At 38.9% G+C, this 26,234-nt stretch overlaps 1 protein-coding gene across 4 annotated transcripts in view; it reads right to left on the bottom strand.

The window, feature by feature from the left end:
* The window catches only part of LOC140486218 (limbic system-associated membrane protein-like), an 884,602-nt gene that overhangs the window by 111,373 nt on the left and 746,995 nt on the right, over positions 1 to 26,234 (bottom strand). For all 4 annotated transcript variants that reach the window (XM_072585049.1, XM_072585050.1, XM_072585051.1 and 1 more), the window contains exons 5-6: positions 22,623 to 22,743; positions 21,060 to 21,211 (exon numbers count right to left, since the gene is read on the bottom strand). In XM_072585049.1, the coding sequence (XP_072441150.1) occupies positions 21,060 to 21,211; positions 22,623 to 22,743 (273 nt within the window). The remainder of the gene's footprint in view (positions 1 to 21,059; positions 21,212 to 22,622; positions 22,744 to 26,234) is intronic.

Genomic DNA, 26,234 nt, shown 5'->3' with positions numbered 1-26,234 from the left:
CAGGGGAAGATCATTGTTGTTAGTGAGTTTCGAGAAGATTTGTAGCTCAGTTCAAGGTTCTGGATGTAGGTTTGCTCACTGAGCTGGAAGGTATGTTTTCAGACATTTCGTCACCATACTAAATAACACCTTCAGTGAGCCTCTGGATGAAGCATTGGTAGTGTAGCCCACTTGCTACTTATGTTTGGGTTTCGTGGGTTGGTAATGTAATTCTTGTGGTGACATCATTTCCTATGGTGATGTCATTTCCTATTCTTTTTCTCAGGGGTGGTAAATGGAATCTAAGTCAATGTGTTTGCTGATAGAGTTCCAGTTGGAATGCCATGCTTCTTGGAATTCTCATGTATGTCTCTGTCTGGCTTGTCCTCGGATGGATGTATCATCCCAGTCAAAGTGGAGTCCTTTCTCATCTGTATGTAAGGATACTAGTGAGAGTGTGTCATGTCTTTTTGTGACTAGTTGGTGTTCATGTATCCTAGTGGCTAGTTTTCTGCCTGTTTGTCCAATGTCGTGTTTGTTACAATTTTTGCAAGGTATTTTGTAAATGACATTAGTTTTGCTTGTTGTCTGTATAGGATCTTTCAAGTTCATTAGCTACTGTTTTAGTGTGTTGGTGGGTATGATGCCAAGGGGTCTGAGTAGTGTGGCAGTCGTTTCAGAGATGTCTTTGATGTAGAGTGGCTAGGGTTTTGGAGTTGTTTTGTCTGCTTGTTTGGGTTTATTGTTGAAAAATCGGCAGACTGGGTTCATTGGGTACCCATTCTTTTTGAATATATTGTATAGTCGATTTTCCTCTGCTCTGCATAGTTACTCTGTGCTGCAATGTGCAGTGGTTCATTGAAATAATGTTCTTATTCAACTTCATTTATGGATGTTGGGATGATTGCTTCTTTAGTACAATATTTGGTCTGAATGTGTTGTTTTCCTGTAGACGCTGGTTTGAAGGTCCCCATTGGCTGTTCACTCTACTGTGACATCTAGGAATGGCAGTTTATTGTTGTTTTCCTTCTCTTTAGTGAATTTTATGCCAGTTAGGGGATTATTGATGGTCGAGATGTCACAGTACAGTAAACAGTCAATGGGGAACTTCAAATGAGCGTCTATGGGAAATCAACACATACGGACCAAATATTGAACTAAAGAAGCAATCATCCCAATACCCAGAAACAAAGCTGCATTATAACATTATTTCAATGAGCCACCACACACTGCAGCACAGAGAATCTACACAGAGCAGAGGAAAATCAAAAAGAATGGATACCCAATGAACATAGTCTGCCGATTTCTCAGCAACAAACCCAAACAAGCAGACAAAACACCTCCAGAAACTTTAGCCACTCTCCCTACATCAAAGGTATCTCAGAAATGACTGCTAGGCTACTCAGACCCCTCAGCATCACAGTGGCCCACAAACCCACCAACACACTAAACCAGCAGCGAATGAACTTGAAAGACCCTATACAGACAACAAACAAAACTAATGTTATTTACAAAATATCTTGCAAGAACTGTAACAAACACAGCATTGGACAAACAGGCAGAAAACTAGCCACCAGGATACATGAACATCAACTAGCCACAAAAAGACATGACCCACTCTTACATACAGATGAGAAAGGACACCACTTCGACTGGGACAACACATCCAACCTAGTAAAGCCAAACAGTGGCATACATGAGAATTCTTAGAAGCATGGCATTCCAACTGGAACTCTATCAACAAACATGTTGACTTTGATTCTATTTACCACCCCTGAGAAAAAGAATAGGAAATGACATCACCACAGGAAATGACATCACCAACTCAAGGAAAACTAAACATATAAATAGAAAGTGGGCTACACCACCAGTGCTTCACCTGGAGGCTCATTGAAAGATGTTACCCAGGATGGTGACAAAACATCTGAAAGTGAACCTTGCAGATCAGTGAGCAAACTACATCCTCACCATTGACATTATAGCAGGTCAGTCATCTCAGCTCCAGGACTTAATCAATGCTTCACCAATGATCTTCCCTCCATCATAAGGTCAGAGCTGGAGGTGTTTACTGATGATTGTACAATGTTGTGCATCATTCATTACTCCTCAGATACTGAAGCAGTCCACATCCAAATGCAACGAAACCCAGACAATGGTCAGGCTTTTGCTGAAAATTGGCAAGTCATATCTTTGCCATATAAATGTTAGGCAATGACCATCTCCAAAAGGAGAGAATCTAACCATGAGTGTTACTATCACTGCCTCACTAGTTTATCAATATCTAAGGGGGTTACCATTGACCAGAAACTAACTAGACTAGACATAAAAAAACTGTGGCTAAAAGGTGAAGAATCCTATAGTGACTAACTCCTCAAAAGCCTGTCTATATCTCTGAAGCATAATACTTGCTTGGATCGAAGCAGCTTCAACAACACTCAAGAAGCTTGACACCACCCAGAACAAAGCAGTCCAATTGTTTGGCACTACATCGGCAAACATTCACCATTTCCACCATTGACACTTAGTAGTAACAGTATCTACCATTTACAAAATGGTTAACTGGAACTCACCAAGACTTCTTAGTCAAGGCACCTTCCAAGACCATAACCATAACCACTAGAAGGATAAGGGCAGGAGATCCACAATAAAACACGACCTACAAGTTCCCCTCCGATCCCCTCACTATCCTTTCTTCGCAATATATTTCTGTTCCTTCAGTGTTGCTGGGTCAAAATTCTGAAACCACCTCCCAAACAGCATTGTCAGTCTACCGATAACACACAGATTGCAGTGCTTCAAAAAGGAAACTCACCAACAACTTCTCAAGGGCAACTGGGAATTGGCAACAAATGCTTGTCCAGCCAGCGATGCCTACATTCCACGAATGATTAAAAAAAAGGTTTCTCACAACAAAACTCAATTCTAAATTCTACTGTGGTATGTTCACTGTTTCCTAGGAGGTCTTGAGCTCTGAGATAATTCATAAAACCAGCTTTATTAAACATTTCCAGTCCAAAATAGCCTGGTTCCTGGCTGGATCTATAACTAACTGCTCTTGCAAACTGTCCTGAATAACCTCGTTGAATTTGCCCCGTAGCTACCTCTGCGAATTTGATTTTTCTAATCTACCTGAAGATTAAACTTACTCATAAATAATGTTCTGCCCAATTTTACATGCCAGTTTTATATCCTGATTTATGCTCTATCCTACAGAATACCTGCTGCTAGTGGGACTATAGACTACTTCCAATGGGGAACGTTCCTCTTATTTGTTACCTCCACCCTTATGGATTCTGTATCTTTTAATTCAAGATCATTGTTTGCTGTCAGGGCAGTACAGTGGCTCAATGACTAGCACTGCTGCCTCATGATGTCAGGGACCTGCATTTGATTCCAGCCTCAGGTGACTGTCTGTGTGGAGTTTGCATATTCTCCTCGTGGTCCTTCAATTTCCTCCCACAGTCCAAAGATATGCAGGGTAGGTGGATTTGCCATGCTAAATTGCACATAGTGTCCAGTTATGTGCAGGTTCTGTGGATTAGCCATGGGAAATGTCAAGTTACAGGAACAGGGGCGAGTCTGGGTGGGATTATCTATGGATAGTCAGTGTGGACTCAGTGGACGAGTGGTGTCCCGCAGGGTTCAGTGTTGGGGCCACAGCTGTTCGCATTATATATTAATGATCTGGATGAAGGGACTGGGGGAATTCTAGCAAAGTTTGCAGATGATACAAAGTTAGGTGGACAGGCAGGTAGTACTGAGGAAGTGAGGAGGCTGCAGAAGGATCTAGACAGTTTGGGAGAGTGGTCCAGGAAATGGCTGATGGAATTCAACATGAACAAATGCGAGGTCTTGCACTTTGGTAAAAAGAATAAAAGCACAGACTACTTTCTAAACGGTGAGAAAATTCGTAAAGCCAAAGTACAAAGGGATCTGGGAGTGCTAGTCGAGGATTCTCTAAAGGTCAACATGCAGGTTGAGTCTGTGATTAAGAAAGCGAATGCAATGTTGTCACTTATCTCAAGAGGGTTGGAATATAAAAGCACCATTGTGCTACTGAGACTTTATAAAGCTCTGGTTAGGCTCCATTTGGAGTACTGTGTCCAGTTTTGGTCCCCACACCTCAGGAAGAACATACTGGCACTGGAACGTGTCCAGCGGAGATTCACACAGATGATCCCTGGAATGGTAGGTCTAACATATGAGGAATGGCTGAGGATCCTGGGATTGTATTCATTGGAGTTTAGAAGATTAAGGGGAGACTTAATAGAGACATACAAGATAATAAATGGCTTGGAAAGGGTGGACGCTAGGAAATTGTTTCCGTTAGGTGAGGAGACTAGGACCCGTGGACACAGCCTTAGAATTAGAGGGGGTAAATTCAGAACAGAAATACGGAGACATTTCTTCAGCCACAGAGTGGTGGGCCTATGGAATTCATTGCCGCAGAGTGCAGTGGAGGCCGGGACGCTAAATGTCTTCAAGGCAGAGATTGATAGATTCTTGTTGTCTCGGGGAATTAAGGGCTACGGGGAGAATGCGGGTAAGTGGAGTTGAAGTGCCCATCAGCCATGATTGAATGGCGGAGTGGACTCGATGGGCTGAATGGCCTTACTTCCACTCCTATGTCTTATGGTCTTATGGTCTTATTTCAAGCTTGAGTTCTTGGATTCTGGGTTAGTGACAGACATGCATTTTTATGTGGGCCTAAAGTTAATAATTATCTTATAAGTATTGCTATAGTCATAGCAATCACTTTTAAACCTGTTTTTGAGAATCTAGTTTAGATTTCACTTTCCTTGGTGTACATTGATGAGTTTTATAACTAATCACAATGAACAAGCTCTGGTTCAGAAGGCCATGAGTGATTTTGTATAAGCTTAAACATAACTTAGACAGAGAACCATTTTTTAGTTTTGCATTGCTTTTGGGGCAATCCCAGGATGAAAGTGGCTTTACAGACTAGTTTTTCTGAGAAGGGAAATCTAATTGGGGCTTGGTTAGCTCAGTTGGCTGGTTTGCATTATTAAGAGGTGCCAACATCGTGGGTTCAATGCCTTCACCAGCTTAAATTACCATGAAGGATTCTCATTCTCAATCTGTCCCCTCACTTGAGGTGTGGTGACTGTCAGGTTAAACCACCATCAGTCACGTCTCTCCAAGAAGAGAGTTGCCGTCTAGTCCAGTAGGACTATAGAGACTTTATCTTTACCTCAATGGTAAAACTAGACTTATATTAGAGTAAAGAGTTAGTGTTAATCCTACAGTAGAAATGTTGGAGATTAAACATAAACTGAAGAGATGCTTGAAAGTGAGTACATTTGCGCTTATGAGCATAATAGTGTCAGGAAGAAATTTTCTGCAGTTACAGTTTATAAGTCACAGTGACTTATACCTATCAAAATGTTTGACATAGGGACTCAGGTGTGAGTACTGTACAGATGGTGGTTCTGGGTGCTGAATAGGTGTGTTTTGGGTACAAAAGAAAACCTGTCTTCTTTCTCTATAATTTATAAAGGAGTACTAGGGAACTAACTCGTAGGATTATATTTTTATTATGTGTTTAAAAGTGTTTGAAATTGAGCTATAATTAGAAAGTTTGATTTATTTTATTTTATCTATATTTCTTTTGAGATTAAACTTTTCTTTTATTGTTAAAAAAAATCTGCAGCAGCATATTTTTATGTTTCAGTGTGAGGCAACTTTGTTAAAAACTAAAATTATGCAAACTATGATCTATCAAGTCAGATTTCAGTCTGGATTCTGACTTGTCCAGTAATAATATCAGCTAGGATCATAACAGCTTGAAGAGTCACAACTCTTCCCACTTCGCTGTAACTTTATATCTCTTTGACAAAAGCATAAATCTTATACTAAACTGGCTATTTTTAAGAAAAAAAGGAAAAAAAATGGAGATCTAAATAAAACTAAACATCTTACTTCTACTTCAGTGTTTGGACATACTCATGAGTCAGTTGCTTCATTTCGGCAAAACCAAACAGAAATCTTTTTCTTGCCTCCTTGAGGCACTCAACTCCAGCAGTTTGTTCTAAGTTACATTCAAGTGCTAGGTCACACCAAGTCATCCATTTAGACATGACCTAACATCAAAATGCTCTTGCAATATTTGCCAACCTCTTTCCTAACTCCAACATTATTACAGGACAAGAGAAGAAAGGGGAAAAAAAATCCAAACCAAAGCTCCATATTAAAATTAATATTTGTGTTATGTTCATTAGAACTATGAGTATGTTCCCTTTTCATAAAATGCACAATACAGTTGTTCTAGTATCTGCTTGGATTACATGTCTAATATTTCAGCTCAAATCATATAAGCTGATTGTGAATCTTTCTGTTAGAATGACCATAATTGAATTTGAACAATTCAGTCATGAAATAATACATACTAGAATCTGACTGAAGGAAGGAACAAAATTGACATTCCATTGATGAAGTTTTTCTTTCAGTTCCTAACATTACTTCCCCCTTTAACATGGATATTGCCTGAAGCTCAGCCCCGGAAAAAGTGAGAACTGCAGATGCTGGAGATCAGAGCTGAAAATGTGTTGCTGGAAAAGCGCAGCAGGTCAGGCAGCATCCAAGCAGCAGGAGGATCGACGTTTCGGGCATGAGAAGAAGGGCCTGAAGAAGGGCTTATGCCCGAAACGTCGATTCTCCTGCTCCTTGGATGCTGCCTGAGTTGCTATGCTTTTCCAGCAGCACATTTTCAGCTCGAAACTCAGCTCTGCCAATGTCTACCATTCAAATGCAATAATGCTATGTGCTATGATTCCAGATCTATGATAGAGTTTGGAAAGAAGTCATGTAATTGTGAGCTAAACAACCAAATTTGAGACCAAAAGAAATGACACATTGTATAAAACATTAAAGATTGTTCTAAATTGATAATATTAAGTGGCATGCATTTCAATTTCCACTGCACCAAACCCTATCAACAACAGAAATCCACACCATAAAGTTTGAATCTCTTTCTCTCATATAATTAACTTTCTATGGTGTGTCTGTGCATCCATTTTAAATTAAGGCACATCAATAGTAGATATTGGAAGTCTTTTCCACTGCAAGTACTCAGTATCTCCTCCCAGCACTCAGTTTTTGAATGATCATACTTATTTCCCAGCTTCTTGCTCTCAACTCCAAGAACATGTGTAATCCAAACCTCCGGGGAATATCCTCTATTACACAAGTGTCAATTCACCATTTCCAACAATAGCTATCTTGTAGTCTCTATGACTGCAACTTCAAATTTAGTAATAAACTGTAGTGTACTGGGGCCTTTTTTTAAGGAATCATTCTTCCATCAGTCATGTTATACGGGTATAAAACTAATTTTTTTCCTTATTGTTTCCTGGAATACTAAATGTGTGTCAAAGAAGAGCTTAAGGTTTCAACTCCAATTTTCTAACTGGAGTAACATGATGTGTACACTCATATTAAGGAACATTAATTGGCTATTTACAAGGCATGATAAGAGAGGACATGTTACCACAGAATTACAGGCTCAGGCTCCAGTTCTATTTGTTCTGACAGCACTATGACATTGCTCCTTTGCGCACACTCTTGTTATCCTGGGGAGTAAAGATTTAATTTATCCGTTACTCTACACTGACTAATGCTCTCTGGTACAAAAAATTCCTCAAGGCCTGTAGACCCTTGTGAAATTACTCCATACAATCTATCAGTTTAAGAAAACATTGTAAAAAAAATGTCATCATTAGGCAGAGAATCTACTTCGAAAGAAACAGATGGTGTGATTTAGTTTGGGGTCTAATAAAATGTTTATGGCATAACTGCCAGATACTTATTGTATTATATGAAGGTGTTAGAACATTATTGATTTACTTACTTGAGCAGAACATCAGAAAAAAATAAAACTTTTAAAAAAAATTAAATAAATGCCTTATTTCTTAGCATACGGTCCAATAATGCTGCAGAATTAATGTTGCCAATAAATACAGAACATGTTTACATGACATTTTTTGGTGTTCTGGTTTAGCACAGGGTCAAATCATTTATATTTGACTGCCTAATAACCTCCATTGATGAAATAGGCAGAACACTATGAGCTTGTCTCTTCACATTGTCAACAGTAATTTCCGGGTTAGTGTCTCAGCTTCATAATTATTTCACTTGAAACAAGTAGGGCATTATTTCAAATGCAATTTATTCTATCTAGAGCTATTCTACAACCTCAATACACTTGTTTCTATATAGTACATTATTTAAGACATAATTAAGTGCATTAGTATTAAATCTCTGCCCAAACATGATAGCCAGTGCAAGAAATATGTGGATTAGCACATCCACTACATGAAGATGCACAGTGCAATGTTACTAACAAACACTTTCCATCCTTGGTCCAGTTATAATAAATTAATTATCTGATTTTCTTAAGTAATGGAAGAGAAACTTCACACAAATGGGTCTGAAGTCGGTGAATGAACTTTTACTTACCAGAGCTTAGTGAGTAGTAGTAAGTGAGCTGTGAAAATTTTAAATCAACCCAACCTCCCACCAATGTGCTCATTTCTGGAGGCAGAAGCTAATATTGCAACTTGTAACTTTAAGCTGTTAATATGTTAGACATGACAAATGTGAGAAGAATATTCTCAATGACTAGGAAGAACCAAGCGTCATTGTTTATGGATACATTGCAATTTAGGACTGAGATGAAGAGAAATTTCCTCATCCAGACAATAGTTAGCTTTTCAAATTCTCTGCCACAGAAAGTAGTTGAAACCAAAACACTAAAAGTTTTTAAGAATGAGTTAGATTTAGTTCTTCGGGCTAAAGGGATCAAAGGGAATGGGGAGAAAGCGAGAACAGAGTACTTGAGTTGGATGATCAATCATGATCATATTGAATGAAGCTTAAAAGACTGAATGGTCTACTCTGGCTCCTATTTTTTATTTTTCAATATTTAGTGATGAAACTTCTGATTCATAAACTCAGTAGATGAAGATGTTTCATGTGATTTCAACCAATTAAAATCTCACAATTTTCAATGACCCCATGACACCAAAAAAACTGAAGGAGACTAAACTTTACCGTGGCATTTATAATGTGCTGACTCATGAAAATGTTTTTCTTTCCACTACGATTAAACTAATCCTGAAGTCGCCTCCAGCTATTCCTCGTACTGTTCTTACTCAAGTCTATACAATTTAGCTTGATATCAATGATGTTAATAGACTTATCAATTATAGAAAATATTACATTCAAGTTTGTATCACTTACGAATCAAATGCACAGCTGTCCAATCTTTTGCAAGAAAATTTTCCAGTCATTTAAGAACGGTTCAACTATTATTAAAATATAAAGAAGATTTGATAAAAGACTGAAGTGAAAAGACAATGCAGTTTTTCAAAAGTATTTCCCATATCAACATTGAAAGAAATGGAAGTAACTTTGAACAAATTCAATTTTTCAAGCTGTAGTCCGTATGAGCTACCAAAGACTCCAAATAATGAATGCAGCAATTGCAACCTTTGTAAAGTGACCAGTAAATTTGTATTTCTTATGCATCAAATACAAAGCTGGACAGTTGTTTACTGTTTGAAAGATTTGATAATCTGGCATTACTGCATGATAGTGTCATTGTATTCAACTGAAGTCTATGTCACGAGTACTAAAACTGCTCAGTCAGGACATTGGTAGTCAGCAGCACATCAGTCAAAATAATACAAGAGGGACAAAAGTGCAAAGCAATTGAAAAAATAGTGGGAACATTAAAGTCACATTTACAGAAACTACTTTTAAAGTAAAACATGCTGTTTGTTTTAGAATATTAGTTCTTGTTGTACAAGACAGTTCCTATTTTCTATGTGTGGAATTGAGTGGCAAGCTGCTGGCAATCCAATCACTGAAAGGTATTCAGGTATGACCATTTCAAGCACCAGCACCTCAACATGTATTCACCAGAGAACTGTCTGTCACTGAGTGAGTGCATATGCTGATAAAATGCGAGATTAAAATGCAACAATTAATGGTCTGCGGCAGTTTAAAGCAACACACTCAAATGTGCCCTTTCCTGCTGCTGTATCACACTTACAAAATAGCCTTGGAGGGTGCAGCTGTAAAATAAAATCAGCTCTCAGTGTTGAGAGTCACATGAAAAGGAATTTGGCAATGTCAGCAAATCCAAAATGCAATCTGTTCCCAATGTAGCAACTGTGGGTCACATAAACAGGTGCAAAATGTGTGACAGGAAGTATATTATTATTGTGTCTTCACTTTTCATGAAAAGAAGGATTAAAGTACACATACGTAAACATTTTGAGTGACGACTGGCCTTAGTCCAGAGTAAGTGAGATCAGATGTAGAATCCTGAGCACGATTTTACTTAGAATGTGCAGACATAGCCACTTAGCTAAACTGGTCTGTGAGTGTGTTTATGTCCTTTACAGTCCTCCTCCAATCCTACTTCTTCCAACCCGAACTGCACATTAGACAAGGTGACTAAATCTCATCTGATCTACTTGTACCATAGCAAACAAAGACTGAACTTTATTTTAAGCTATTCCATTCTTGTCAGACAGGTCAAGTTAAAAATTGAAATGTAAGCTTCATTCCATGCAATGCTGAAATTGCAAAATTCAAGTGTAAAGAAACTCTGGTTTTCTGCCAAACCTTTTGCAGGTTGGGAAACATTTGGATGCATCTTGTGGTATGAACAGAAATTATTTCAGATATAGAAAACTAAGGAATAGAAGATTTGCACAGCATAGTTGACCAAGACTAGTGTACTTTTCAGGACTAAAACTGACCATCTCTAATGTAAACATATACCAATAGCAAAGGGAGTGAATGTTGAAAGGTGCTGCTTGCCTGCTAATCAAGTAGATTGTTTTGACACAAATAGTTTCAAGCTTCCTATGCATTGTTGCAGTCTCACCTTTCTGGAGAAGTGGAAAGTTTTCCATCACATGGCTCACTTGTGCCATGTTGGTGTGGATGGGCAGCACAGTGGCACATTGGTTAGCACTACTGCCTCATAGTACCAGGGTCCCAGGATTGATTCCATCATTAGGTGACTGTGTGGACTTTGCACATTCTCCCTCTGTCTACATGGGTTTCCTCAGGGTGCTCTGATTTCCTCTCACAGTCCAAAGATGTGCAGATTAGGTGGATTGGCCATACTAAATTGCCCAGTGTCCAAGGATGTGCAGGCTAGGTGGATTAGCCACGGAAAATGCAGGTTTTGGTCATCGGGTGTGTCTTGGCGGTATGCTCTTTCAAGGGTCAGTTGCACCTGATAGGCTGAATGGCCTGCTTCTGCACTGTTGGGATTCTATGGGTAGATTTCAGGGAATCGGGAGGTGAGCCAGTTTCTTTATTCTTTCATGAGACATGAATATCTCTGGTTAGACCAGCACGTAATACCCACCCCGAATTGCCCTTGAACGGATAGCTTGCTCGGCCATTTCAGAGAGTAGTTAAAATTCAAATCCATTGCTAGGGATCTGGATACTCAGGTAGGCTAGAGCTGATGGGGATGGCAGATTTTCTTTCCCTAAAGGACATTAGTAAAGCAGATGGGTTTGACATATTAACATTTTTTTCTCTCCACACAGATGCTGCCAGAGCTATTGAGTTTCTCCAGTAGTTTCTTTAATTTCAAATTTCTCCTGTTGCTCAGCCTACTCAATTTAAGCATCCCACAGAGGTTGTCACCCAATGGAAAAAGAACCTAAGAGCAACGATTATGAATGAATCTGTGTGAGGCAAGAGGAGGGAGGTAGGCAGGGTCCACTCTCCTCCAATACCGGTGGAGGTGGTACACCTTATTTTTTACTTCTTTCTACCATTTTGTGCTTCTCCATATGCTGAGAATGTGCAATCTCATGAAGTGTACCCTGAGTGCAGACCAAAATAGAGCAGTGGAATTCCTGTTGCACACATGAATCTTTAAGAAGATGTTTTGTTTGAAAGTTGCAGCTTTCGTGAATTCCTTGAATTCTTTTCATTGACCAGGAGGAGGCTGGGGACTCTCAGCTGAGAACTCATGCTCATTCCACAAGAACGTGCCAGATAACATCATCAAGTGGATGACTGAACTTCCAGGAGTGATCTCCAGGTCTGAAAAGCATGGGCATATTGAACATGTCAACCTGGAGTGCTATTGAGGAACAGCTAACTGAAATAATCATTTCAGCACTTGGCATTTATCAACTCAATGTTGAACATCTTTCTCGAGCAAAGTCTAAGGTATCGGCAAGTGAACGTACAATGCAAATGATCACCATGTGTGCTCGACTCAATACCCACCTTTGCGAGCCTAAAACTTTCTTTGGATACAAATGCTGCTAGTTCTGCTGAGCTTCGCCAGCACGTTGGGGTTTTCATTTCACATCTCCAGAATCCACAGTCCTTTGCTTACTTTCAAAAGTATTAATGTGACTTGCCAAACTCAACTCCAAATTCAATGACACTACAATAATACTAAAGTCTGGTGCCATTCCAAAGTTAAGGAAATCTTAAGAGTCAGGAAAACCAGCCAACAATTCCAAAAGCTACTGTTCCATTGGGTTTTGTCTACAGTCTACAAGATGGTCAAGTGGTTTGTCCTTAATTGGATAAAACTAACTTTTCTACTAAATAAGAATTCTAAAGAAAGAAGCTGCTTTGAACAGTCCTTGCACTCATAACTAACATTGGAGAATGATTTGCAAAGTAAATGAAGATTGGAGTTGCCTTTAAGACATGTTATCAGCTGACAGTGCTCTCTAGTATGAAAGCCTACTACTGAAACTTTCAGAAATCACTCAATGCCACAAAGGTCTCAGACTTATTGTAAGTGCACAATCATTCAGTGTTTTATTTGGTGCGATTGTTGTCTATTGTGTTTTTGTGATTAATTAAGCCTGTGTGTTGTTATAGAGGACAAATTAAACTGAAGTAAGCAATGGGAAGCATGAGCACAGACAATTTAAAGCATGGAATACAATTCCTGTTCCAGACATATAATTTTAAGTGTACTATCTTTGCATCTATCCAAGGACCCACTCATAACGCTTACCAAGATCATAATGAGCAACCATAAATTCTATATCTACCTGGCTAACAAAATCAAATGAACAGAGGCTAACAATGGTCCACCAATAGGGTTGGAGTTTGGTAGAGCTTGACCTTTTTCAATATATGTACAGTTGCTAATATTTAGGTACATTAATGTGAATTCGCTAAAATGTGTCTGGCTAATTGGCAGCAGTTTTCAAATGTGTGTTAGCTATGACGTAATTACATCAACACTTTAAGTGCTGTTTCTAAAGTGTAATTTTTCTATAACACAGTGTTGCAAACTAATGCAGCCATTGCATTGCATTCCAACCTGTAGCTGGAATCATTCACAGTACCCAAATGGATTGAATCACATGACTAATGCAGAATAAAGAATCAACACCCCATCAATAACCCAATAGCAGAAGTCCCTGGCTTTGACCTCCTGTAAAGATGGTGAACAGCATCCAATCAAGTTAACCTAATGCTCAAATTATGCAACCAATAAATGGATGATGAGAGAAAACCTAAAGAGCAATAGTGGCCCTGAATCTTAGGTACCAGAACATATCACAGCAATCATCCCCATAAGATCTGTTTGAAACCTCATTTCGACACCACATACCTCAGGAGATCATTTAATGGCTAGTCAAACTCAACATCTATTTTAAGCTTTCTTCATCATTGAAAACAATAGTATCTTATAAATGTTTAATTACCCTTAGTAATTAAGCCTAATTGGTATGGGGTTACAGTTTGTAACAAGTATTAATTGCCATTTAAATGAACCTGACTGACAAATTGGAGCTAGAAATAACTGAACTAAGGCTCACTATACTGGAAGAAAAAGTATGACATATAATAGTGCAACCACCTTAAATGGGCCATAGCACATATAGCAGGCAAATCACATTCATACAAATGTATCTGCTATAAGTAAGTGGTGAAGTCTGTGATGGAATCAGAAAAAGATCAGTACTTTTAAGTCAAATAATTGCATGATTTACACATGGATATTTTAAACAGTGGGGTATGTATCAGATTTAAGCCAAGCCTGGAGGGAACATGGGGAACAGGTTAAGCTTCAGTATTGTTCATCCTAATTCTTAGATGTCATGCAACTGAAAGGAATAAAAAAACTTCACTCCCTCTTTACTGTCATCTTTCACAGCCAAACAAATATGACTATTCACCACACTGGGAGAAAAATGCTGTGATTCTGGAATCATTTGACAGGAAAAAAAACCTCTCATTATTTCTGGTTCCCTTTCATTTTTTTTTTGCTGAAACTGTTTTAATTGCTGCTTTGAACTTAAAGCAATCCATCCAATTAAAAGCACTTACATCCCCATAAAGCCAGAGCTGGGAACCTGATTGACAGAAATGTATAAAATGTTTTTGCTTCACAACAGGAGATATGAAAGGGGAAAAAAGATGTGTAATTCTACAAAAAAATACATTTGTGCAAAATAGTTAAATTAAGAACATTTTATACAGTGAGTCATAATTTACATATCTTTAGATGACAACAGTCAGTCAAAGAGATTTTGAACTCAGTGTCAGATATATTATTATTAATGATGTTGCTGAGGTAACTGTTCACATCTGAAACCTGCACAACAGACTGAGCATCACAATGAAATGGAAAATTACTGTGCCAGAATATGAAGAGTGCAAATTGCACTGACTTTCTCTTTTAAATATTTAACCATCTGGCTTGCAGTTTTTGAGTTTTAGGGCTATTTTCTTTATTTTACAGATTTCTCCTCTTGTCTAACGTCAGACAGTAATATAACAGCTACCTCACTCAAATGATCAATCATTATGTGTGACTCTTTGAGAATATGTGATGAAGGCAGGAGGAGATGGAATGCGATCTGACACCCAATCTAAACCTGTTCTCACTCAAAAATGGAACAGAGCCTTAATTTTCTAGTTCAGGAGCATAAAGAAAATAAATATAGCACCCCAATTGCTGCACCCAATCAGTCACACTAGCAAAAGGTTTTGAGGCCTCCTGGCATTTCTTCAATTAGGCAGTTTAGAGTTGCTATGAATTGAGGTTCTTACCTTAGATATTCCTATGTGTGTAAAGTAATTCTAATCACTCCCATAATAAGTCTCTTCCAATTAGGACTGCACTTAAATATTCATTACCTTAACCACATGACAGCATAACCCAGGGAGGTAACCCTTATAATTTGAACATTTGTATGAAACATTCTTCAACCAGTCTGAAATAGTCATACTTATGTCAGAGAACAGCAATTTCTATTTTAAAAAAAGAGATGAGCTACATCATGAAACAAGCAGGTCCCTGGCTACCCAACAATAGACCACATCAGACCAACCATGAGAGTTTATATAGCAATAAGGCAATTGTGGAGGTGTTGCCACCCCTTTACCTCTTATTTCTGTTATAATTTAATGTCAAATCTGATCGAATCTGAAATTGATCAACTGCCCTTTTCCGTTAAATGACCTCTCAGACTTTCACTGGCCAGCTACAGCTTTTTTTGAGCTGACGAATCATTTCTTCATGATGGCTTCCTCGATTCTTTCTCAGTTGTTCAGACACTTCCAGTATATTTAAGCCCTTTGATCATTAATCTCGAGAACAGCAAGCTCTGTAACATTAGACTCAATTTCACAAACAGGATTGACGCAAAAGCAAATCTTTCAAGAGCTGTTTTTCATTAGTAAAGTTTTCAATTGGCAAGTGGTGTCTCGATTGTGGTCACCAGATAACAAGTCAAATGCTTGAGAGGATTTTCTTTTCAAATCGACCTGTTCAGATGTGTTATAGTAGGAGAGACTTAAATCCAGGCCTTCTGGCTCAGAGGCAGGGATTCTAGCACTGCACCACAAGAGCCCTCAAATGCCTGCATTAAACTGTCAATCTCATGTGCTTTAAAATTTGGAATTTGATTCAATAAAATGGTAGATATTTGACTTTTCAGAAGAAAAATATTTGTAAATGACACATACTGGTCAGATTTGATATGCATACTTCAAAATGGACATCTAGTACATTCATTTCTAAATCTTACTGTGTTTTAATTTTTTTTCCCTCTGGGTTTCATGAGTTCATGTATCAGACTTGTGGTTACTGCCCACTCTCTGCCAGTTCAACATCAAGGAAATGGTAATTTGCCTTCTCATGGGCCTCAGTATTCATGAGGTTATCTTTTCTCCCTTCTCCCTGCCTTAAGTTCTTCAAACTTGAATTGAAATTCTCGTCCTTTTCTCTTCGGTCAAGCTCAATTTTTGCCTCTCTTGAGATGGCTGAAACTTATTCCTCCTTGAGACACTTCTTTAAACCTACCCTTTTAACCAAGCCTCAGGTGTTCCGACTTAAATGATTCGGTGGCATACTTGATTTAATAATTCACTTCTGAAGCATCTCAGAATGTCTTAGTGCATTATAAGTGCAACATAAACACAATTTCTTGTTGTTGCTCAGCCATTGTTTCGCCCCCTAAAGAAGTTTGGTAAATGAATATCACTGTACCAGCAGAAACTGTATAATTAAGTGAGTTACATCCCTGAGCTGCAATTTTTACATTAAAGAAAATTGACTGCTTTGAATCTAACCAGCCCAAAAATCTTCTTACTAACTGTTAAAAGCTTACTAATATTTCAGAACTAACAGTACAAACTTTTTTTCAACTTATCTCCCACTTGCTGCTTACTGTCTCCAGCTAAAGTGTCTCCATCTTTACAGACACACTTCTCATCTTTTCCAATCATCATCTCCTCCAATCCTCCACTTTGCTACCCTCCACATCCATCTTAATTTCATTTTCCTCTCTAAAATCCTCACTCTGTGCAAAGGTGCAGGACAGGGGCAGTGTGAGGAACAAAGAGAAAGAAAAAGGTGTGACGGAACAAGAGGAACTACAAATGGAATGGAGGGAACAGGAGGATTGCCGAAGCAGAAGGAGGGCCAAGGAAGTGGCGAGCGGGCACGACAACAAGTTCTGAGAAACAGTAGGTGAGAACTTCAGGATTGGACAGTGAGATGCTGACTGGTGGGCGAAAAGAGGTGGTGAGTGAGAAAATAAGGGATGAGGTGGTTAATGAAAACTTGGCAGGGGGCGGTGGATGTGGTGACCTGCAGGCCAGGGGAGTGAACCAATGAGCAGGAGAGATGATGAGTGGTGAGCCAGGGGAGGGCAAGTTGTGAGTGGGAGATATGGCGAGCTGGATGGTCAATAACAAGGAGTCACAGTGAGTCAGAAAAGGTGACAATTCAGAAGAGGGACCAAGTGGGAGGGTTGGAGAGTAGAAACAATTTCGTGGGAGAGATGGTGAACAAACAGGTCACGAAGCAGAAGGGTCAACAATAAGGTGAGTGAATATTCAGCAGAAACAACAAACAAGAGGGTTCAGGAGCTATTGAAGCTGTGAATTAGGAGAATCAGGCAGGGAAGTGACGAAGCAACAACTCATATTTAAAAAAAGACTGAGCAAGCTCAGGAACTAAAGTACAGATGGCAGCAGTGTTTTTGGGGAACATCTTTAACTTTCTAACCACCACCCTAGGACAAAGGACTGTGTTTGTTATCTTAAAATTGAAGGGTGCACAAAACCACATATATAAATCTAATTATAACTCCATATATAATCCAAATATTATCCATATATAACTCCAAATTACACATAAATCCTGCCATTGAAAGATGATATTTCTGATTAAAATGCATGCTTTGTTCTCAGTTTCAATCAAACCTATAGAGACAGAACATAAAATGATCAGTTTGCTGATGTTGCCAAGAAAGGCTTCCCTTGATTGGGCGAGCAGGGCAGTAACATAAGTGGTGAGTAGGGTGGTAAAGGGTGAAGAATGGTGAGCAAAGGGTGCAGAGAATGGGGCATGGATTGGGGTGGCAAGGGGATAAGAGATTGTGCAAAAAAAGGAGTGTGGCAGTGAGGGGAGCGTTCATTCAAAACCTTACTTGTAGCCAATGTTTGAAGTCTAGAAAGGCCTGAAAACAAGAACGGCTGGTGGACACTCTCAATAGGCATTGATTTAATTAATTCTGGGGTTATGTAATCTTTTGTGAGTCGGGCCTAGGTAAAATGGGATGTTTTCAAAACCAGATGAAAGTTTACAGAAACCATAATGTGGAGGAGCCAGTGTTGGACTGGGGTGGACAAAGTTAAAAAATCACACAACACCAGGTTATAGTCCAACAGGTTTCTTTGGAAGCACTATCTTTTGGAGTGCCACTCCTTCATCAGGTAGCTGTGGAACAGGGATCATAAGACGCAGAATCTATAGCAAAAGATTACAGTGTCATGCAATTGAAATGATAAGTTAAGCAAATCGATTGCTGTTAAATCTTTCATCTTTTAGAATGAGTCGCAGGTTTCAGATCATTAATAGGTAAGTTCCAGAACTTCTTTTAAGTAACATTTTTGAGATAACTTAAGGTTTATAAAAAAAATCTCAGCTCAGACAATGCATTAAAGGTGTGAAGTTAGAGTCTGTATGTATCCCAATCTTGAGTCAGACTTGTTCTTTCCCCAAAGTAGGAATTTAGAAAATGTCACATGGATTGACTGCCTGCATTGATTGCCTGCAGATTCTGTGTTTTTTGAGCAAAATAGAATGTATCTGCAAATATAATTCTGCAAATGCCTTTGGGATACGCAACAACGCAGAGTGATAGCCAAGTTTGGTACCCATGAGGATGGCCTCAACCAGGACCTTAGGTTCATGTCACACTACAGGTGCCCTCACTGCACAATACACTCTCTTTTGCACACATAGACATACTCTTACATTATCACATACACACACAGACTCTCTCATATATACTTTCTCTCCTATATGCACACTCATACACCCCACACTCACACCCACACACATTCTCTCCCACTGGCTAATACTCCATTATACTCACACTTTAACACATCTGCACAAACGCAAATGCAAACTCCCTCATATGCACTCACGCACACAGACTCACATGCATGCACACACGCATAACATATAAGTCTATGGGATGAATTTGCATTTGCAGCATTATATTTGCAGATACATTCTATTTTGCTCAAAAAGCGCATACTCTGCAGGCAGTCAATGCAGGCAGTCAATTCATGTAATATTTTATAATTTCCACTTTAGAAATAGAACCAGTCTAACTCAAGATTGAGATACAGACAGACTCTGATCTCACATCTTTGATGCATTGTCTGAGCTGAGATGTCACTTTTTTTTTAATAAAACCATTAGTTATCTTGAGAATGTGACTTAAAAGAAGTTCTGGGATTTACATGTGAATGAACCGAAACCTGCAGCACATTCTAAACAATGAAAGACTTAACAGCAATCCAGGTTTGTTCAATATGTCATTTCAGTTGCATGACACTGTAATCTTTTGCTTTAAGTTCTGTGTCTTATGATCCTGCTCCACACTTACCTGATGAAGGAGCAGTGCCCTGAAAGCTAGTGCTTCCAAATAAACCTGTTTGACTATAACCTGGTGTTATGTGAATTTTAACTTTGTACAGAAACCCAATAAGCTCTGAATGCAAATTTGGGCTTAAAATTGTTCATTTCTTTGTGCCAGTTACCCTGATATCAGCTTAAGTACACTGTGAAATTGCAATGCAATTGAGCAGAAAATCCAGACCACAATTCTGAGTGGGTGTGCTCCTTTCACAGTAACCTTTCTACAGAAATGTTAAAATAATCAGCCAGCCAAATTTGAAGAGCTTGGTCAATCTGAAACCCTAAAGACGAAAACAAAATAGCCATATACAAAGCACAGATTATAGAATCATCTTGGATGGTAACATAATAAAGACAGTGTTCATTGGCTAGGTAAAAACAAGAACTGCAGTTGCTGGAAACCAGTGTTTAGATAAGAGTGGTGCTGGAAAAGTGCAGCAGGTCAGGCAGCGTCCGAGGAGCAGGAAAATCAACGTTTCGGGCAAAAACTCTTCATCAGGAATAGAGGCGGGGTGCCTGCAGAGTGGAGGGATAAATGAGAGGGGGGTGGGGGTGGTGAGAAAGTAGCATAGAGTACAATAGGTGAATGGGGGTGGGGATGGAGGTGATAGGTCAGAGAGGAGGGTGGAGTGGATATGTGGAAAGGAAGATAGGCAGGGAGGACAGGTCATGAGGGCGGTACTGAGCTGGAAGGTTGGAGCTAGGGTGAGGTGGGGGAAGGGGAAACGAGGAAACTGGTGAAATCTACATTGATGCCATTGGGTTGAAGTGTTCCGAGGCAGAAGATGATATGTTCTTCCTCCAGGTATCGGGTGGTGAGGGAGCAGCGGTGGAGGAGACCTGCAGTTGTATTCTCCTCTCGATATTCAATAGCACAAAGTGCTGCATGTCAATGGGTCATATAACTGGCAGCCAATACACTAAAACTAGCTTTCAGCGACAAGGTGAATTTTTATCCCCTTGTGAGGAGGCATCTACTCAGCTGATCATTCTTTAAAAACAATGTCTCAAATTAGATGTGATTGGACTTGACTCTATCAGCAGTTATTTACCCTTCCTTATGTTAAACTAAATTTCTGCTTTGATCATTCTTGATGAAAAAGAAATTTCCAAGTTCTAAACTACTGTACGTTACTTTAACCGCCAATGTCTCTGCAGGCCAATGCCATGCATGCTCAGAAGGATTGTTTGGGAAAAGTATTAAACTGTATGATGGTCTAACCAGAAAATATTAATTAAGAAAACTTGGTGCTCTTATTCACACCGAATTGTCCATCTCCCTGACCCAAATGTACATCAGATGATTTTCATTTCATGGGTGATGCTGCCTCCCTCAAGCAGCAAGCACACAGGCACACAGAATCAGCTACTTCCACAGCAACACAGTCAAAATGACTTTATTGATTGACCAATGACAAGGTGGGCTTGCTGCAAGGAAAATAAAGCAGGTAAAATGTTTTCCCTTCCGTCAGGTAGAGTAATCTGCAGGAAGAAAAGACTGCAGGAGATAAAGTATTGTTTCAAAATAGCATTTAAACTACACTAGCCAATAAAAGGAAATAAACATTTTCAGTTTCTGGTGATTCAGGAGGGGCCTTACTGTATAGAAATATGCTTGCATTGGCGATCCCCAGCTTGTTGCCTGCCACACATGTGTAGTTGCCATAGTGATCCTCAGTGGCATTAGTGACAATGAGACTGGAGCGACTGTCCAAGTTCTGGATCTGGATGCCTTGCGAGCTGTTATATATCCTGACACAAGTGGAAAAAATAAAAATAGGCACAAGTTACTCATCTAAGGATATTGTGAAAGGAACAGCTCTTCTTGACAGCTTAACCACTTTACATTCTGGGGTCCTTGTCAAGTTGTCTGAAATATTGAGAGTGCTACCATGTCTTCATACATAAATTGTGTGTGGAAACGGTACAAAATATATATTGTCTATGATTAAAAATCTGATGTGAATGGATAAATTAGTGCAGAGTGTCCAGCTTGCAACAATCCTATTTCTAAAGTAGGTTGGTTTTAACATATTCAAACAGCTCAGATCCTTTTTGGAGACTTAATTATTTTATAAAATACAATGACTTTTGCTGCGGGGTCAATGTTCTCATACTGAAATACTTATTATGTTAGGGTACAGCAGAGGAGCAAATACAGTTGATATGAAGTATAAAAACTGATAGAGGCAGGAAATGTGAGTAATCTAGACATTATAATAGACAGTAAGGGCTGGTAGATTACAGTTTGAGTGCCAGTCTAACGCAAAGGCAAATAATGAGAAAATAAACAAACTCATCAGTGTACGTAGTCAGGGAAGTAAACGCCTTAAGACTCAGCAACTAAACAGTTATGAATTAAGTTGAAGGCTTGGACATGCATGGTGGAGATTGACTATGATATCATAAGCATTGGTTCAATAATAGCATGGGCTGGTTCAATAATAGCAAGGGTTGGGCGGACAATGACAAACAAATTACTTTAGAGAGATAAATGCAAACTTAAGAATAGTTTATATTATGTATTGTTTATAATAGATATAGATCTATTTTGTACATGTTCAGACAAGGTGTAAATTATTTAAAAAGAAACGAGAGACATAAGAGATTTGAATAAAGGCACCTACAAATTGGGAGGAGAGACTGAACCATGAACATTACAGTCAAAGAAGGGAGCCACAATGCAATTGTTATGAATAATTTTGATGTATATCACAGATAGAATAAAAAATTTTCCAAAGATACAGTAGGAGAAAAACATGATCATGATTGGTGAAGAAAGGATGAGACTCAGTTCATCTAACCTGATGTGAAGTGAAAGCAAGGGAATAGTGGACTAAGTTTATGAAGTTACTTTTATTATGTATATGGCAAACTGCAAAACAATACACCCTTGCCATTTTCTTTTGAATAAGCTTTTGAATCAGAATAATTTTCTCATTGAAACATTCAGTTACTGAAGTCTGTCTCATTTCTTCAGCTTTCTCCTCGGCAGGTCCTCCAAGATAATTTCAAAGCACCGACAGACTTGCACTGCCTGGCCCAATATTTAACACGAGTGTAAAGTATACATGAGGTTATCTTTAATTCTTTAATTTTATGAATTCTTACCTAAAACTTCTTCAATCAATCTTTAGATGTTATATTTTGCTGAAACACTCACCGCTTATCTTCCTTGTACCACTCAAAGTCTGCTGGTGGCACAGCCGAAACCTCACAGTGCAGCATCCCAGTACGGCCCACTGCAACATCTGCACTCTGAGCATACTTAATAGTGGGAGCATCTGCAAAACAATATAAATCCACATCAGGAAACCAGCACTGTGAAAAATGATTACCACGCTAAAATGCAATTTTACCGTGCTTTGTGAAATAACGCAGTCATTTTAGTCACATGATCATATAAATTAGGTGCAGGAGTAGAACATTCAGTTCCTTGAGCCTCTGGAATTCAATAAGCCATTGACTGATCATGACAAGGTGCTAGAATTATAGAACATAGAACAACCCAGCGCAGAACAAACCCTTCGGCCCTCGATGTTGCGCCGACCTGTGAACTATTCTCAGCTCGTCCCCCTACACTATCCCATCATCATCCATGTGCTTATCTAAGGATTGTTTAAATCTCCCTAATGTGGCTGAGAATTGGTTGAGAACACTGCTGTCAGTGTTACCATTATCTTCTCAGCGCAACTAGGAATGACCAATAGATGTTTGCCTTGCCAACAATACCCACACAGTCAATTATAGTTTGCTAAAAGTTAATGTATTCAGAAGACTTCATACATTGTAATATTAGCCAACATTGTTTAAATGTATTACCATTTCCAATAAATTGGCAGATAAAAAGAATATCATATGATGTATGAAACCTTCATCGTTCACTTTGCCAGAAGAAATTTCTCAGTGCAAAAGGAAAGCTCTTTCTTCTAAATACATACTTATAAATTGGAAAACCCCAGCCATGAATTTCTAATGTTTCAGGCAATGCTGGCCTAGTGGTAAAGTCACTGGATTAATAATCCAGGGGCCCTGTCAATGGTAACCCAGTCACTCAATAGTTAGCATTGTTGCCTTACGGTGCCAGGGACCCAGGTTCAATTCTACCCTTTGGTAACTGTCTGTTTGGAGCTTGTATTTTCTCCCTGTGTCTGCATGGGTTTCCTCCCACAGCCCAGGCTAGGTGGATTGGCCACGCTAAACTGCCCATAGAGTCCAGGCATGTGCAGGTTAAGTGAATTAGCCAAGGTAAATATGGGATTATGGATATAGAGTGGGATGTGAGTTTGGGTGGGCTGCTCTTTGGAGGGTCAGTGTAGGTTGTATGGCCTGTTTCCACACTTTAGGAATTCTATTAAATGCTCTGGGAATTATGAATTCATATTCTACCGCACAGCTGTTGGGATGATTATGGTATGCAAAGCGAGTCTCAGCAATAGTGACCATGACAAATATCATCAACTATTGTAAAAATACACCTGATTCAGAAATGTCCTTCAGAGAAGAAAATCTGTCATTCTGGTCTTATCTGTATGTGACTGCAATCCGTAACAATGTGGCTGACACTTAACTTCCCTCCGAAATGGCCTAACAATCAAAACAGTTCATTTATAACTGAGGAGGGTCAAATCCTGCCAGCAAGCCCACATCCCATTAACAAACAAGAAAACCAAAAATCACTGACAATTTCCTGATGTACACTCTTTTGCTGATGCATGTTCTGTGGGGAATGCTGAACTTGATCTCTCACCTGAAAACCTGAAAAGGTACATCGAGAAATTTCTTGACAATTAGTCAACGTGCATCACTTATTCATTGAATTTAGACTGAGATAGACTTTTGATTTTATTGTCAAAATTCTGTAAGTACCCAAATTCTGGCACAGTCTCAGTATCAGTGATGCTTCGTTTTGAATATAGGTCCTCTACTTCCCACCTCTAATTTGTCAGGCAAGGAATAAGACTGAGTTAATTGTCAAGTAATTGATACTTGCGTTAATTGTTGATCCATGGTGTGTGTTCCCTCGACTTATCCTGTTCCATTGAAAATGTTTAATCTGTATCATTGTCCTCACGTACCTGGTTGTCTATTTAATGTTTGCATTAGTCAGCTGGCTCAATGAGTTACTCACCAGTCAGTGAAAGATATGGACTTGTCACAACAACAATTTTCAGCAATGCGGAAGCTTCTAGAAACAATTATTGTGAATTGAATTAGTAGTCAAGTGGAAGAGTAGTGCACTGATTAGGAAGAGTCAGCATGGGTTTATGAAGGGGAATTCATGCCTGACTAACTTGCTCAATTTTTTTAAGACGTAATTTGAGGAGAGTAATATTGTTGACATGATGTACACAGACTACCAGAAGATGTTTGATTCAGTGCCATCAAACAGACTTGTGAGGAAAATTATTGACCCCTGAAATAGAAAGGTCAGTTGTAACATGGATACAAAATTTACTGAATAATAAGAAACCAAGAATAACGGTCAATGGATACTTTTCAGGTTGGAGGAAGGTTGGAGTAGAGTTCCTCACAGGTCAGTATTCAGACCCTTGCTTTTCCTGATATGTAAATGATCAAGGTTTCGGTGCACTAGGGACAATTTCAAAGTTTGCATATGATACAAAACTTGCAGCAATTCTAAACTTTGATGTGGACAGAACTCCAAAACTATATAGATGAGTTGGTAGAATTGGTAGAAAGTTGGCAGATGAGGGACACAGCAGGAAAGTTTAAAATGTATTTTGGTAGGAAGAACATTGAAGGTCATTATGAAACAGGGCACACAAATCTAAAGGAGGTGCAGGAACAGAGGGACTTGGTTGTATACATGCACAGATCATTGAATGTGGAGGAACAGAGGGGGAAAGTAGATAATTAAGCGAATAGAATCCTTGACTTTATTAGTAGGGGATAGAGTACAAGAGAAGGTGATGTCAACCTTGTATAAGGCACTTGTTCAGTCTCATTGGAATTCTGTGTGCCGATCTGAGCACCATGTTATAGGAAGGATGTGGGCATGTTGGAGAGATCACAGAAGTGATTTACAAGAATGGTTCCAGGAATAAGGGACTTCAGTTCCGAGGATAGATTAAAGTAGTTGGAACTGTTCTCTTTGGAGACAGATGCTAAGAGGAGATCGAAGAGAGGTTTTCAAAATCATGACTGGGCTGGATACAATAGATAGGAGGTAGTCTCTGGCCATATATTTATTTTGTCACCTAATGAAATCGTATTTCCTCAACATAATGGGTTTGCAATCCCCACGTGTACAGATGTAAAATAAAGAACAAAAATAAATTGCAACAAAATATCCCATTTTATTGCGGACTTAAGTTTGGTTGTTAACAAGTTAACATTTGCTCTGTTGATAATTTCACTGAAAAATCTGATTTAAATACCGAATTGGAAATCCAGTTTTGTAGTTGTGAAACTTTGTTCAAATTTGATAAATGCTTGGCTCGCATACTGACATGAGAGATTTCACCTATTATAATGGGGCAATATTAAATCTTCAGAATGTCTAGGCACAGATACATTTTATACTGTGATGGGCAGACTATTATGACATTATAAACTGAATTTATCAAGGTGGTGCCTGGACTGGCAAGCCATAATTAAGAAAAGACATTTAAGTTCCTGGAGACATTTCAACTGGAGGTTCCCAAATTTATGAAGGCTATGTGAAAAGAATTAAAAAAATTACGGAGTCACTGATGTGGGTTATCAGTGTCAATGTGCAGTGAAGAGGTCACAAAAATATAAATCATATGCA

Source organism: Chiloscyllium punctatum, chromosome 15 (assembly GCF_047496795.1).
Source record: "Chiloscyllium punctatum isolate Juve2018m chromosome 15, sChiPun1.3, whole genome shotgun sequence".
In the NCBI taxonomy this organism is placed as follows: Eukaryota; Metazoa; Chordata; class Chondrichthyes; order Orectolobiformes; family Hemiscylliidae; genus Chiloscyllium; species Chiloscyllium punctatum.
This window is presented reverse-complemented; position numbering and strand designations above follow the sequence as displayed.